At 48.2% G+C, this 13,731-nt stretch overlaps 1 protein-coding gene across 1 annotated transcript; it reads left to right on the forward strand.

Moving 5' to 3' along the window:
* Window positions 1–285: 285 nt before the first annotated feature.
* Window positions 286–1,545, forward strand: LOC129582372 (calponin homology domain-containing protein DDB_G0272472-like). The gene has a single exon (XM_055473884.1). The coding sequence runs from the start codon at window positions 286–288 to the stop codon at window positions 1,543–1,545; it is 1,260 nt and encodes a 419-aa protein (XP_055329859.1).
* Window positions 1,546–13,731: the final 12,186 nt, after the last annotated feature.

Here is a 13,731-nt window from a genome sequence, read left to right on the forward strand (position 1 = left end):
GACGGTAACGAACCGGTCTCAACGGGTAGTCAGAGAGAACGGTCTCGGGGGTCAGAAAACCCTTACGAACGGAAAATAAAGCCATTCACACGACCAGTAGAACACGAAAGAGCAACTCGAGCTCAGAAGACCTTTGGGAGGAAGGACACCAGAGGCTCAGAAGCCACATATCAAACGGCTCTGAGAGAAACTCAGAATGAGAGCTCGAGTGACGGAAATGGAAAAAGCTCCGAGCGACATGCCGGAGATAACACGGTAGACCAGGCAAAGGTCACCGATGAGAGAATGGTCACAGACGGAGAAAACAAAGATGACCTGAAGGCCGAGACCGGAGGAATGGCACGGTCGGCCGAAAAAGTCAAGGAAAAGGCGGAACAAGAAGAGAAGGGAAACGATGAAATCAGTCAAAAGGTCACCGAAGGTGGTGACGCTGTCAGCGGCAACGAGCCGATTGACGAGGAAAAGGTCAAATTGGATGACCTTTCGGATAACTCATTGCTCTCTAAAGAACAGCTGGAAGAAAATGGTACCAGCCCCGTATCAAGTGAAAAATTTTACACTGACGATGAGGATGAAACGACGATGCAGATATCCTTCCACACTGCAATGAAGGAAGCTGACTTAACGAAAGGGATTGTGCGAACGATCGTTCATGAAAAGTTGGAGGAGACCTTTGAGGGAATAGCGTCAGGAAAGGCTGACAACGAAAGGTCATCAACACCTCCCGTATCGAATGAAGCGAAACAGCGAATCAGAGAGCTAGAAAAGCTTCTCGATGAAAAAGATGAGCAAGCATTTGCTGCCCTACGAGAACAACGAAACAAAACCATCGAAGTCGAAGCAAGAGTATTCCAATTAGAACAGGAAAAGGTCACGCTGGAAGAAGAGGCAACACAATGGAAGGTCAAATATGCTGCCCAGAGACAGGCTGCGGAAGAGCTGAAGAAAATGGTAGACGATAAAGACATGGAAGGAATCCTCGCAGTAGAGGACCTCAACAACAGTCTGTCCGAAGAATCAGCTGAAGGGTCACGAGAGATAGCGGAATTAAAGAATGAGCGTGACCTTTTGCAGTCAAAGGTCAATGAGGCCGAGAAGAAGCGTGATGAGTGCTTGGCCAATGCGACAAAGTTCACAGGGAAGGTCTCCAGCTTAACAGCAGACATCTCAAAACTAAGGGATGACCTTAAGTCACGCGAGGATAACATCAAGACGTTGCAAACGGAATTACAAGAGCGGAAAAGGAAGCAAAACGAAGTAGAGGGCCAGAGAGATCAAGCAGCGAAGGGGCTCCTTGAACTGGCAGAAACGACGAAGATCGAACTCAAACGACTAAGCGATGAAATCGACAGTCAAAAGAAAGAAGTTAAGAAGTGGTCAACCTCAGCACAACAGAGTGACGAACGGGTCACCGTGCTAGGGGTTCAGAATAGAGAAGGGCAACTGAAAACTGAGAATCAAAAGGAAGAAATCGCTAAATTAAGCAATGAACTGGTAGAAATGGCCACCTCGGTAATGGAAAAGGATGATAAAATCACCGACTGAAAAGCTCAAGAAGACAAAAGACGAACAATGCAAAGCGAAACGGAAGAGTCTCCGCACCCGGGATATGGCGAAGTCCACACGATTAAGGAAGTTCATTTCAAAGCTCCCTTAAAGACGGGGACTGGCCGAAGCGACGGCCATGATGAAGATAAGGTCAAAGCTGAAAAGGTCACCGACGATACTGAGTTGGCGAAGGGGCACTCAGGACCGATCGGTGGGGTCAATCCTCGGCAACAAGAAACAGGACCGAGGGAAACAATCGTCTAATCGTCTACAAATCTGACCATCAGCCAGATAATCACGAAGATCCACGAGTTCGCCAAAACGAGCAGGAAAGGGTAGCTCGTGAAGAGGAGAGGCGAAAGAGAATACCGCGCGGAATACCACGCTGAAGCACAGCGACTCCGTCGCGAAGAACGGGAATTCAGAGGTTACATGAGAGCCATGGCCCGGAAATCCGCGTTGATCGACTACAACGGCAACCGAGAAGCTTTACTTGGTTGGATCCGTCAGGTCAAGGAGACTCAGAAGACGTGTGACCTTTCGGAGGCAGCAATGATGCTGGAAGTCGCCAACGCAGTCAAAGGGGACGCGAAGGCATGGTTTGACGCGGAAAGAGAAATCGATGATGAAGAAGAGGCGGAAGAACTAACCGTCGATGAATGGATGACGAAGTTCAAAGAACACTTTGGCGATCGTGACGAAGGGGTCAACGCCTTAAGGGAAGCTATGAAAAGAAAGTTTGAGGCCGGCAAAGAAACGCTTGATCAATTCTATCAGGCGATCATGCGCTTCAAATCGAAACGGATCATTACAGAGAAGCAGGCCATCGGATTCCTAATTCAAGGATGTAAGAACGACAGTGACCTTTATAAGGCACTCCGAGCACAGAAATTCCATAACCCAATAGATATCAAGGAATTCTTCCGCACCTGGTCGACTGGCGAAGAAAAGTATAAGGTCACGAGAGGCAACCGAGTCCAAGATGATTGCGTGATCATCCGATCGGGCCAGATCGAAGAAGTCGCGAATGGGCGACAGAACCAGTCGTGCTCGGCGCAGGCGCCAGGATACAATACGGAATTCCCGCCGTTAGGCACTCAAGAGATGACCTTTGGCAACGGTCGAAATGAAGGTCAGGTATCGTACGCGACGATCGCGGCGATCCAAACGGCCGTCCAAGAAGTAACCAAGCCTGCGATCGCGGCGATCCAAGCATCAGCTCAGCAAGCAGCAAGGCCGAAACAGAACCCACAAGAAAACGTGCAAAGAAACGCCCTGAATGGAGGGCTCGGTGGCCAAGGAATGGCTCAGGCGAACCCGGGCTTTGCTGGCCAGGGATTCAACGGTGGCGGAGGAAATCAAGGAAACTTCCGACCGAACCGTGGACAAGGAAATAAAGGACCACGATACGGGTCGCGAGTAGAGCGCCTGTTCACCATGATCGACGGATGGATGGCCAATAACGCGCTGACATGCCATAACTGCATATACGGCAACCACTACACACAAGCGTGTTCGTTCGCGGGAACACCGTGGAATCAGAACCCCAACCGGGTCGTGTATGAAGAATGGTTGATGCTGCGTAACAATCATGGCGGATGGCGCAACGCAATGGCAAATGGTTATGTGCCACAATCACGCCAATGCGGACGGTATGCTGGTCAAGGTGGCCAAGGGAACTTCGCCGGTCAAGGTGGCCAGGCCAACTACAACAATCAAGGAGGCCAGGGCAATTTTGGCGGCCAAGGGAATTTCGCTGGTCAAGGTGGCCAGTGGAACAACGGAGGTCAAGGCAGCCAGGATAACTTCGGAGGCCAAGGTAACTTCGCCGGTCAAGGTGGCCAAGGCGGAGGAAACGGCGGATATGGCCCGGTTAGAGGCGGCTTCCGAGGTAGAGGCAGAGGCCGCGGCGGAAATCGCGGAAATTACGGCGGCGGCCAATGGAATGGTGGTGGTCAAGGTGGCCAATGGAACGGTGCTGGTCAAGGAGGTCAGTGGAATAACGGTGGTCAAGGTGGCGATAATTTTGCCGGTCAAGGTGGCCAGGGCAATTTCGCCGGTCAAGGTGGCCAGGGCGACTTCGGCGGGCAGCAAGGCGGCTTCGTCGGTGGGAACCAGAACGGTTTCGGTCAGCAAGGCGGAGGCTTTAACTTCGCCCCGGCGAATGGTGCCGGTCAGGCGCAAGGTGCGCCAGTCCAGGGAATGGTCCAGGGAAACGTTCAAGGTCAGTAGGCGCCGGTGAGCCTACTTATCGTCCGGAACCGAAACCACCGGATATAGAGGAGCAAGGTGCTCCGCTGCAGGCAAAGACCGCAGCGAGAAAGGGATGCTGCGAAAGTAACGCAAAGACCCGGAAAAGAAATCCGAGGATTCGAGAAAATAACTCGAAATCGAGCGAAGGGGCTCATAAAGGACAAGAGAAGGGTTTAAAAAGACTGCCGCAAGGACGGAAGAATTTGACCGAAAGGTCACCGCAGAAAGTAACTGCGGGGAGTCAAGAAAATAACTTGACTCAACCGGGGCCGACCGAAAGGTCACCGCAGAAAGTAACTGCGGGGAACAGGGTTGACGGAAGGGCCTCAACTCTGCATCCGGGACAGCAGAAAGTAACTGCAAATCAAGAAAGTCACGAAAGTAACGTGACGCTGCAAGGACAGCAGACCCAAAGGTCACCGCGGAAAGCAACCGCGAGGAAGAGTGAAGCTACTCTGCGAAAGACGCAAGCGGAAATCTCAAGCGAAGAGGATGATGAAACACATCACGCGAGATTCCGAAAGTTCGTCGAAAATACGTTTGAATTTGACAGAATGACCGTAACCGTACAACGAACGCATGAAGGCGGTCCGGATAGACCGAAATTCCTTGAGCAGATGGCAAAAGTATTTCAAGCAAGAGCTGCCGAGGAAGATCACGGAAGGGCCGTGACTGCGCAAGGAGCGCAAGAGACCGAAAGGTCACCTTAAGCGAGAGTTGAAGAAGTGAAAGGTCACGAGAGATTGCCAGTGCAGCAGACTCAAGAGTCACTGAAAGAGAAAGGTCACGGTGAAGTCGCCGATGAACCGAAAGGTCAAGAAAGTAACTTGACTCTGCGAATGGCGCAGCAAACAGTGAAACAGAGCGAAGGGGCACAGCAAGTCTCAGATGACTCTCTCGATGAGGCAAACACTCTACAACAGAAGAATGAGTGGCAAAAAGTCGCTTACAGGCCGAATGGACGGCACGGTATGTGGAAACCAGTTCCTCCGCCACAAAGGTCACCGCAAGATGTGAGAATCTCCAGAGAAGCTTCCTGGGAAGAAAGAGAGAAACAAGATTGGCGGATGAGAAAGCATCTCGAGGAAATGGTAAAAGCTTCACAACCGAAAGTACTGGAAAGAGAAGAACCAATGTGACGAAAATAACCGTCAGTTTCGAGAGCGGATTGAGAAGGGTGAATTACCGCCTCAGTATGGTGAGAAAGTACCTTTACAAAGGTCACTAAATGGTGGATTTTTCATGTCAAGACCGGAAAGGTCACCGGACTTAGCGCAAACTCCGCAGAAGGAGAAGTCGTATGACATGACAGAAGCAATCCGGAATGACAACGAAAGGTCACCGCCAAGAACTGACGGATTGTCATCTCAAATCGATCCCACTCGCACGAATAACGAAATTGCGAAAAAGATTACGGAATGGATGAAAGAAAACGACCATAAGATGGTTGTGTACGAAAGGTCACCAGAGAAAAAGAGTGAAGATGACGAGATGACCTTTGCGGATGAAATTACGCAAGAGATAATGGCAGAGTTGCAAGAAAAACCGTCCAAAGATGTGCGCAATGAAAGGTCACAATACGAAGTTATTGCGCAAGTGATAAAAGGTCACGAGAACGCACAAGAGAAGGGTTTAATGTGCGAAGTGGCAAAGGTCACGGGCAAAGAAATCGCCGCGAAAGAGCAGACGAACACCTTACCGAAATCAAAGGGGATAGAAAAGTTCTCAGACGTGCGACCCGACGTACCGAAACGGATAGATCGTTGGAGCTCAAAAGGTCTGATAGAGAGCAAGCATGCTGCACCAATCCCAGTCAAGTGTCGAATAAGAGTCTTGAAACTCGAAGATGGAAACTTACCGAAACGTATCGAAGCTTATACACATGAAGTCAAAATTGGAAATAAAAAGGTCATGGCAATGCTTGACACTGGCGCAGAGACGTCTTTGATTTGTCAACAGTTCTGTGAAAGGAATGGCCTCCAGACTGTAAGACTACCACCGAAAAAGAAGGTGATGATCAAAGGGATCAGCGGAACGTCAGGCTTCGAAGTAACGCACTACTGCGTAGCACCAGTGACCTTAAGAAGGAAAACGAGTCAACACTCGTTCTACGTCAGACCAGCGTCAGACGATGTTCAAGTTCTATTGGGATTCGACTTCCTCGCAAAGAAATTCATCCTGATAGACGGGGATGACGAGGAAGAACGAGAAACTGAAGCCGAAGATGACGAGCCGAAATCCTCTGCAAAAGTCAATGCAGGAAAGGTCACCGAACTTCAACAAAGAAATAATTCGGGGCAAACGGCTATCCCAGTACCAGAGGCACAGGGATCGAATGATAAGAAACAAAATGAGAATGGTAAAAATCTAATCCCAGTACCAGAGGCACAGGGATTAGAAAAGGCTGAAAGAAGCAAAAGGTCACTGAAGTCGAAAGGGACACAAAGGTCACCAACAATGGAACAAATCAAGATTATGCAAGCAGAAGCACTGATTGCAAAGAAACAGTCGCTAGTGCCAGGAATGGAGTGGTCAAGGCTACTCCCAGTACCAGAGGCACTGGGCACGAGAATGGTTGGGCCCAGGACAGAGCCAGGACTGATGAACAGCGACGAAAGAGCATTATTCTCGGAAATACGAGATCAAGCCAGGAAACAACTGGATGCGAAGAAAATAGAGCATGGTTCTCAACATATTTTCGAACCACGCACTGTCGATGAAACACGCAACAAAGCAAGAGGGCGAGAGAAAGGTCGAGACACGCGCCCGCGCAAAGAGGTAGCAGACAGTAAGCGTCGTCATACTTTCGAACCACGCCCTGCTGATAAAGATGTCGAAGTCATTGAGGTATCCTCCGGAGATAGCGTAGTTGAAATCGAAAAGGACGACGAATGGACAGATACCGATTCCGGAGAAACGGATAAGCGAGTTATCGTCCGTCCCGAACCGAGACAACGGATGCCGGAAGGGAACAATCGCGTCATTTCCCGCAAACCAAGAGAATGGACTGCGGAAGAGAGAGCAACCTCTTGCCATCACGATTGGCACGACAGCGATGACCTTTCGATAGCGCGACCTCAAGAAAGATGTGCAAAATGCATGCAAGAAATGACACAAGATGACCTTTCGGAATGGCCGAAATGCAATGCAGCAATTGCACGTCATAAAAGACAAGAAGAAAAAGAGGTCAAATCGATTATCAGAACACTTCCCATGCCGGAGCTGTCAAAAGCAACTTACCTTTGGCAATGTTATCGAGAATGGTTATCGGTAGTCAAGAACTACATCATCTCCAGAGGGAAGTGGCTCCACCATTGGCAGCAAGAAGCGGATAACTTCATTCCCGAAAAGGCGGATAAAAGCGACCCGTGGTATACAAACCCGATCACAAAGCTCGACAGAGAAAGGCGACGAGCAATGGAAGAGAACGAAATATTGGAGCAAGCGAGAGTTGACTTATTCTGGGAATTCAGAGTTAATTATCTATGGAAAGGTCAAGAACGAGCGATCATTTTCCCAATCGGACTCGGCACAGTAGTGTACGAATTATTTGACCTTTACCAGGCCTGCCTCAAAAAGGGGAGCTTAAGAGAATGGAATAAACAATGGGGCAAAATCCTCGAAGAAGTACCGATATTCACGGGAGAAATTCCGGAATTAAAGGTCACAAGAAAAAGACGCGAACTTGGATTATTTGGTTATCCAAGAAAGAAAAAGGTGACCTTTGCACCAGACCCAGATGGAGTGGAGTATCCCGAAAGAGGCGGAGATACTTGGTGCATGTATGAGACGGTACCGAAAAACGACTGGACTACAGAAGAGCTGATGGCAAATTGCGTCTTTATCGGCGATAAGAGACCAAAAGGTCACGGCACAAGCGCTGAAAAAGAGAGCGGCACAAGCGCCGAAGAAGAAAAGAACAAAGATAACGGCACAGGCGCCGAAGAAACCAAAGAAAAAGAACAAGAGGTCAGCACAAGCGCTGCTCAAGAAAACGGCACAGGCGCCGAAGAAGAGGAACCTTCACATACACCGTATGAGTTAGCTCAGATGATCAAGGAACTGAACCAGGCGATTCGGGACAAGGAAAACGGAATCCCGGTAACAGAGGCAAAAAAGGCTCAAATGTCGCCGCAAGAAAAGAAAGCAGCGTCGTTAGTGGCTTCACTACAAAGGTCACTCGGTAATGGCGAGGAAGGGCCGCCAACCGAGAAGAACGAAAGGTCACTAAACGCGATGCTGGAAGAGGAGCCAGAAAGGTCAGTTCCGAAAGTTGACGAAAGGTCACATGAAACTGGCGAGGAAGAGCCGCCAGTTGGAAAAGCAAAAAGGTCACAGAATACCGCTCAAGCAGATGATAGCTCGGAAGACGATGAAAGGGATAGGTCACGAGCAAGGATTCGCGCAACACGAACAAATCCAAGGATAGCTGCACGAAACGGACGGAAGTCCAAGGAAACGGACAAACCTCTGCCCGAAAAACGAAAAGCTAAAAAACTTAGCGCTCCCAAGGATGAAAGCGATGACCTTATAACAGAAAGTAAAGATGAAGGCGTCGACGAGCGTCGACGAGAAAAAGAGCAAAGGTCAAGAGCTTGAAGCTAACAATAGCAGCGAATCCGACTCGGAATTTTCGAGCACGAGCGATAACTCTACCACTTCTGAAGATACCGGAGTGAGTGACCTTTCGGATCAAGAAGATCTGCTTGACCTCGACGAAGACGATGAAAAGAACGAACAACAAGAGAAAGAGATCATTGTTCGAAGAATTAAAGTGCAGAAAGCAAGAATCCCAGAAGGAGCGATCAAGGTTTACAGCGACCAACGAGTTAAGCTGAGACCAAACCTCGGCACACGCGTAAAGGTCAAGATGGGCGCTCATGTACCACGGAATCAGGAGCTGATGTATACAGCAACTCCTCAAAAGGATAATGAAGTCCAACCGAGAACGGGAGTCACGGACCATAACGGCACTCGATTTGAAATTATTATCGAAAACCGAAGCAAAAGCCGAAAGACCGTAAGGAAGGGCCAATTTCTCGGTTACGTAGAACATTACGAACACCTAGAGAATGTAAAGGTCAACTCGGCTACCGTCGTGAAAAACATACTTGAAGATCCCGAAGTGGATGCAAAGACGAAAGAAGAACTGAATGATATCATTGAAAGATTAAAGCTAGGACCAGACCTAACTGAAGAACAGAAGAATGACGTGCGAAACGCATTTTGGGAGTTTTGGAAAGTTCTCCCCACGTCAAAGAAACCGTACGGCGATGTCAAAAGGGTAACGCACACTATTGACACAGCCGATGCCAAACCGGTTAAATGCAATCCAGCAAGAACAAGTTGGAAAGGTCGTGAATTCATCACAAAGCACATCGAAGAGATGCTACAGCAAGATGTCATCGAACCATCCGATGCGGAATGGAGTTTTCCGGTCGTGCTCGCCGCAAAGAAGAATGGCGACGGAACTATGGGAACAAGATTCTGCGTCAATTACATTTTGCTGAACAAGCTGACTAAAAAGAACAACTATCCACTGCCGAACCCAGATGAACTGCTTGACGCATGCGCGGGAAACAAGTACTACGGCAAGATGGACTTACAAAGTGGCTTCTGGCAGATCCCAATGGATCCAGCATCGAAAGATAAGACAACTTTCGTCACGCAGGACGGAATGTTCCGTTTCAAAAGAATACCTTTTGGAGTCTGCAATGGACCTGCGACCTTTCAACTTTGTATGGATAAAGTCTTGTCGAACGCAAAGAGAATGGGATGCGTTTTCGGTTACATTGATGACGTGATCTTCGCGGGGAAGACCTGGGAGATCTTCATGCAAAACTTAAGGAATGTCCTTCAAAGTTTGGTCGACGCAGGCTTCACAATTAAGCCGACGAAATGCGAATTTGGCATGCGCGAAATGGGATTCCTGGGGCATATCCTCAGCGAGAATGTTATCAAAATGGATCCCGAAAAGGTCATGGCAGTTAATGGCCAAAAGAAACCGACAACTGAACGGCAGTTGAGGTCATTCCTCGGATTAGCAAACTATTACCGAAAATTCATCCTTGGATACGCGCAAAAGACGGCGCATCTCTACGAACTGCTAAGACACAACAAAAACATCAAAAGAGATTGGTCAGCAGTCCATGACCAAGAATTCAATGACCTTAAAGAAGCGCTATGCAAGGATCCAGTATTAAAGAAGTTCGACCCGACAAAGCCGACAGTGATCGAGTGCGACGCATCAAAGGAAGGGCTAGGTGCGATCTTGTCCCAAGATGGACATCCCATTGCATACGCAAGCCGCGTTTTGCATGGAGCAGAAAAGAATTACGGAGTAACAGAATGGGAATGTCTGGCAGTAGTCTTCGCCGTCAGAAAGTTCAAGTCGTACATCGACTACTCCGAATTCACAGTGAGAACGGATCACAAAGCTTTGACGAACCTCTTAAGATCGGAGTCGAACAAATCTTGTATGAACCCAAGATTGACAAGATGGGCATTAGCACTTCAAGGTCACCGATTCAAGATAGAATACAAGCCGGGCAAATACTGCGACAATGCAGATGCCCTTTCAAGAGCGCCAATTGAAGGTCCCACTTGCAACGAAGAAGAGTATGATGAAATCCCAAACTTCGAAGATTACAAGAACGAACTCAACAGAGAAGAACCTCCGATTGAAGTTTGGCAACTTTTCGTACAATTAGCCGAAGAAAGGGAAGAACGGCTGAAAGCCGACATGAGAAGGGTTGTGTCGGAAGAAAAAGAAAGCGGAGACATGCGCTCGAGCATAAATGAAGCAGAGCGTAGTCGTCGTCTTACTTTCGAACCCCGCTCTGCTACCAAGATAAAGGTCAACAGAGTGAGAAAAGAAGCTTCCGAACGAAAAGATGGAAAGGTCACGAAAGATGGTCAGAAAATGGTAGACCAGAATGACCTTTGTGAAGCAGAAATCCTTTCGGAATACATCCCAGAAGAGTGTCCCATCAGACTGCTGAGATTCCCAAAGAAAATCGAGAAAGGTCACAAACCTCTTCCGAGATGCAAGGTCATCAAAGATTGGAATGAACTCAGCACAGCAGTAGTCCGCATCGTCAACCTACAAGGAGACGAAGAAGAAGAAGATGATACGAATTTGCAGTTGCGGAATAAGCAGCTAAAAGATCCGCACCTGGCAATGATCATCGACGAATTGGAGCACCTGCAAGACGCAGATAAAAGGTCAAAGTTTGAGACGCATTACCAGTTATGGAACGGCATACTGTATCGCGTCAAAGACCAGAAAGGAAGACTTGAAAGGACATATGTGGTACCGCTGCAAATGAGAAGGGCTATCATTCATGCACTGCATGATGAAAAAGCAGCAGGTCACCTTGGCTTCGAAAAGACGCTGACAGCGATCCGGCTCAGATATTACTGGGACCGTATGAGTACGGATGTCAAGAATTACATCCTCGCGTGCCAAGGATGCCAGTTCATAAAGACGCCAAGGAAGTGTCCGCCTGGAAAGCTCCAAGAGATCAAAGTCGGTCATCCATTCTTCAGAGTCTTCGCGGATCTAAAAGGACCTCTACTCCCAACAAAGAAAAGAGGATACAAATACATCGCGGTCTTCATAGACCAGCTGACAAAGTATGTCATAGCGGAGCCAATGAAAACAGCTACTGCAAAGGAATTCGCAAAGATCTTTGTGAAGCATGTAATTCTGGTACACGGAGCGCCACATATTCTCCACACGGATCGCGGAAGACATTTCACCGCAGAAGTGCTGAAAAAGGTCACCAACGTGTTCAAAATCAAACACACGTTTGGAACAGCGTACCATCCTGAAGGTCAAGGACAGGTTGAAAGACAGATGCAGACCATCAGTGATGGATTGTCGCAGTACCTAAAAGCGGGAAATGAAAGGAAGTTCAACAAGTATCTTCCATACGTCATATCGGCAATGAACCGTGCAGTACATGCAACGACGGGGTATTCAGCGTACTACATGCTTCACGGGAGAGAAATGACCATGCCAGAAGACGTAGTGACGAAGACGAACGTTCCTGACGACTACGGTGCACCAGACGAATGGGTCGAAACCATGAAAAGGAACTTGACCTTTTCAGAGGAAGTGGCGAAGTGCAACATCAAAGATGCTTATGAAAAGCACGCGGAAATCTACAACAAGAAGAAGTCGGAGCCGCAATTCAAAGTCGGTGATAGAGTCTTAATCAGACTGCCGAAAGATACAAAGCAAGGAAAGAAGGAGAATCAAACCGACTTCAAGAATAAATATGACAAAGTATGGAAGATTCTCAGTTTCCCGAGACCGAACGAAGTCGAAGTCATCGAACAAGATGCGGTGAAGGAACCGGATTTACGAGTCGTTTCGGTGGATCGTCTGAAACCGTGGCACCCACCGTTACCGGTTCAGAAAGGTCAAGCTGAAAGGGCAGCTTCGGAGATAATTGAGAAAGATCAAGATGAAGCAGAGCGTAGTCGTCAGCATACTTCCGAACCACGCTCTTTACCGGAATTGGCAGAAGAGCCAAAAGAGGCAGAAGAGCCAAAAGAGGCAGAAGAGCCGATAGAGGCGGAAGAGCCAAAAGAGGCGGAAGAGCCAGTTAAGAAAAAGAGAGGAAGACAGAAGAAAGAGGTTAAAGACTTTGAGACGCCAGTCACGATGAAGCTTAGTCAAGAAGCGGGGAACTTGAACACGATTGAGCAAAATGAAAGGTCACACCGAAACGAGGATAAAGAAAGCGCAGAGCATGGATCTAAACTGGCAACTACTTTTGAACCACGCTCCGCTACTAATGTCAGGGATGACCTTTCAAGAGCGAAAATGGATGAGCCTGCTCGCAGAGTAGCAGAGCGGAAATCTCAAGATACTTTCGAACCACGTTCTGCTACCAACGGCAAGAATGACCTTTCAAGAGCGGAACAGATAAAAGCCGTCAAAGAACAAGCCGACCAACTTGGCCAACGGATCGCAAACGAGATTGAAAAGCGAAAGGTCAAGAAACTTAAGAAAACTCCGAAGCCGACTCCAGAACAAATTCTGAGAGGGGAAGTCCAAGACGAAGACGAAGCCGACAAAGCATTACTTGATCGGATAACAAAAGGACGAAAACAAATAAACCCGAAAGTCAGGCTTATTGGAGTTTATGATATAATGACCGGAACATGGGACGGCATAAAGGTCATCAGAAATAAACCCGCTAATCGAAGTCATTTCCGATCACGCCGTTGAATGAAAATCGCTCATGAACGATTGGCTCAAAACGAAAGGGAACGGAAGGATCAAAGAGCGAGTGAAACACTTAAAGGTCATCAAAATTCAGTGGGAAGCTCAGCCGGGGCGGAAGGTCACCCGAGCTCAAGTAACAGAGGAAGAAATTATTGACTTCGCTGAAAGTCGCTCATGAGAGAATGGTACTGAGCAGGCAAGAGGGAAGGACCAAGAAGAAGTTGGAAGCTAAAGGTCATCCGACTTAAGACGAAAAGTTTGCAGCCAAAGGTCACCAGACTTCAGCTGAAAAGTTGGAAGATAAAGGTCATCAGACTTTATCCGGCAAGCTGGGATCTAAAGGGCAGCAGAAATTGCAGCCGGGGGGGAAGGTCACCCGAGCTGAAGCGATGAGAAGGAGAAGTAGCGCCCAGTTAGAGAACTCAGCGGGGAACTTAGCACTCAACGAAGGAAGGACTGAAAGGTCATGGCGCTTATGAAGCAGAAAAAGGTCACCGTACATTAGCAAGAAGCAAAGTGTGGGAGGAAGGTCTACCGCACAAAATGAAGAATCAGAACCAGAAATGAGAAGGAGATGAGCAGACCGTAGTTCTCAAATTACTTTCGAACCACACTCTACAAGAAGAGTAGCGAATGAGCTAAGATGGGAAAGGTCATCCACATACAGTTGAGAATGGTTCAGCTAATGAAGG

The sequence above is a fragment of the Paramacrobiotus metropolitanus genome, unplaced genomic scaffold, assembly GCF_019649055.1.
Source record: "Paramacrobiotus metropolitanus isolate TYO unplaced genomic scaffold, Prichtersi_v1.0 Parri_scaffold0000007, whole genome shotgun sequence".
Taxonomy (NCBI): Eukaryota; Metazoa; Tardigrada; class Eutardigrada; order Parachela; family Macrobiotidae; genus Paramacrobiotus; species Paramacrobiotus metropolitanus.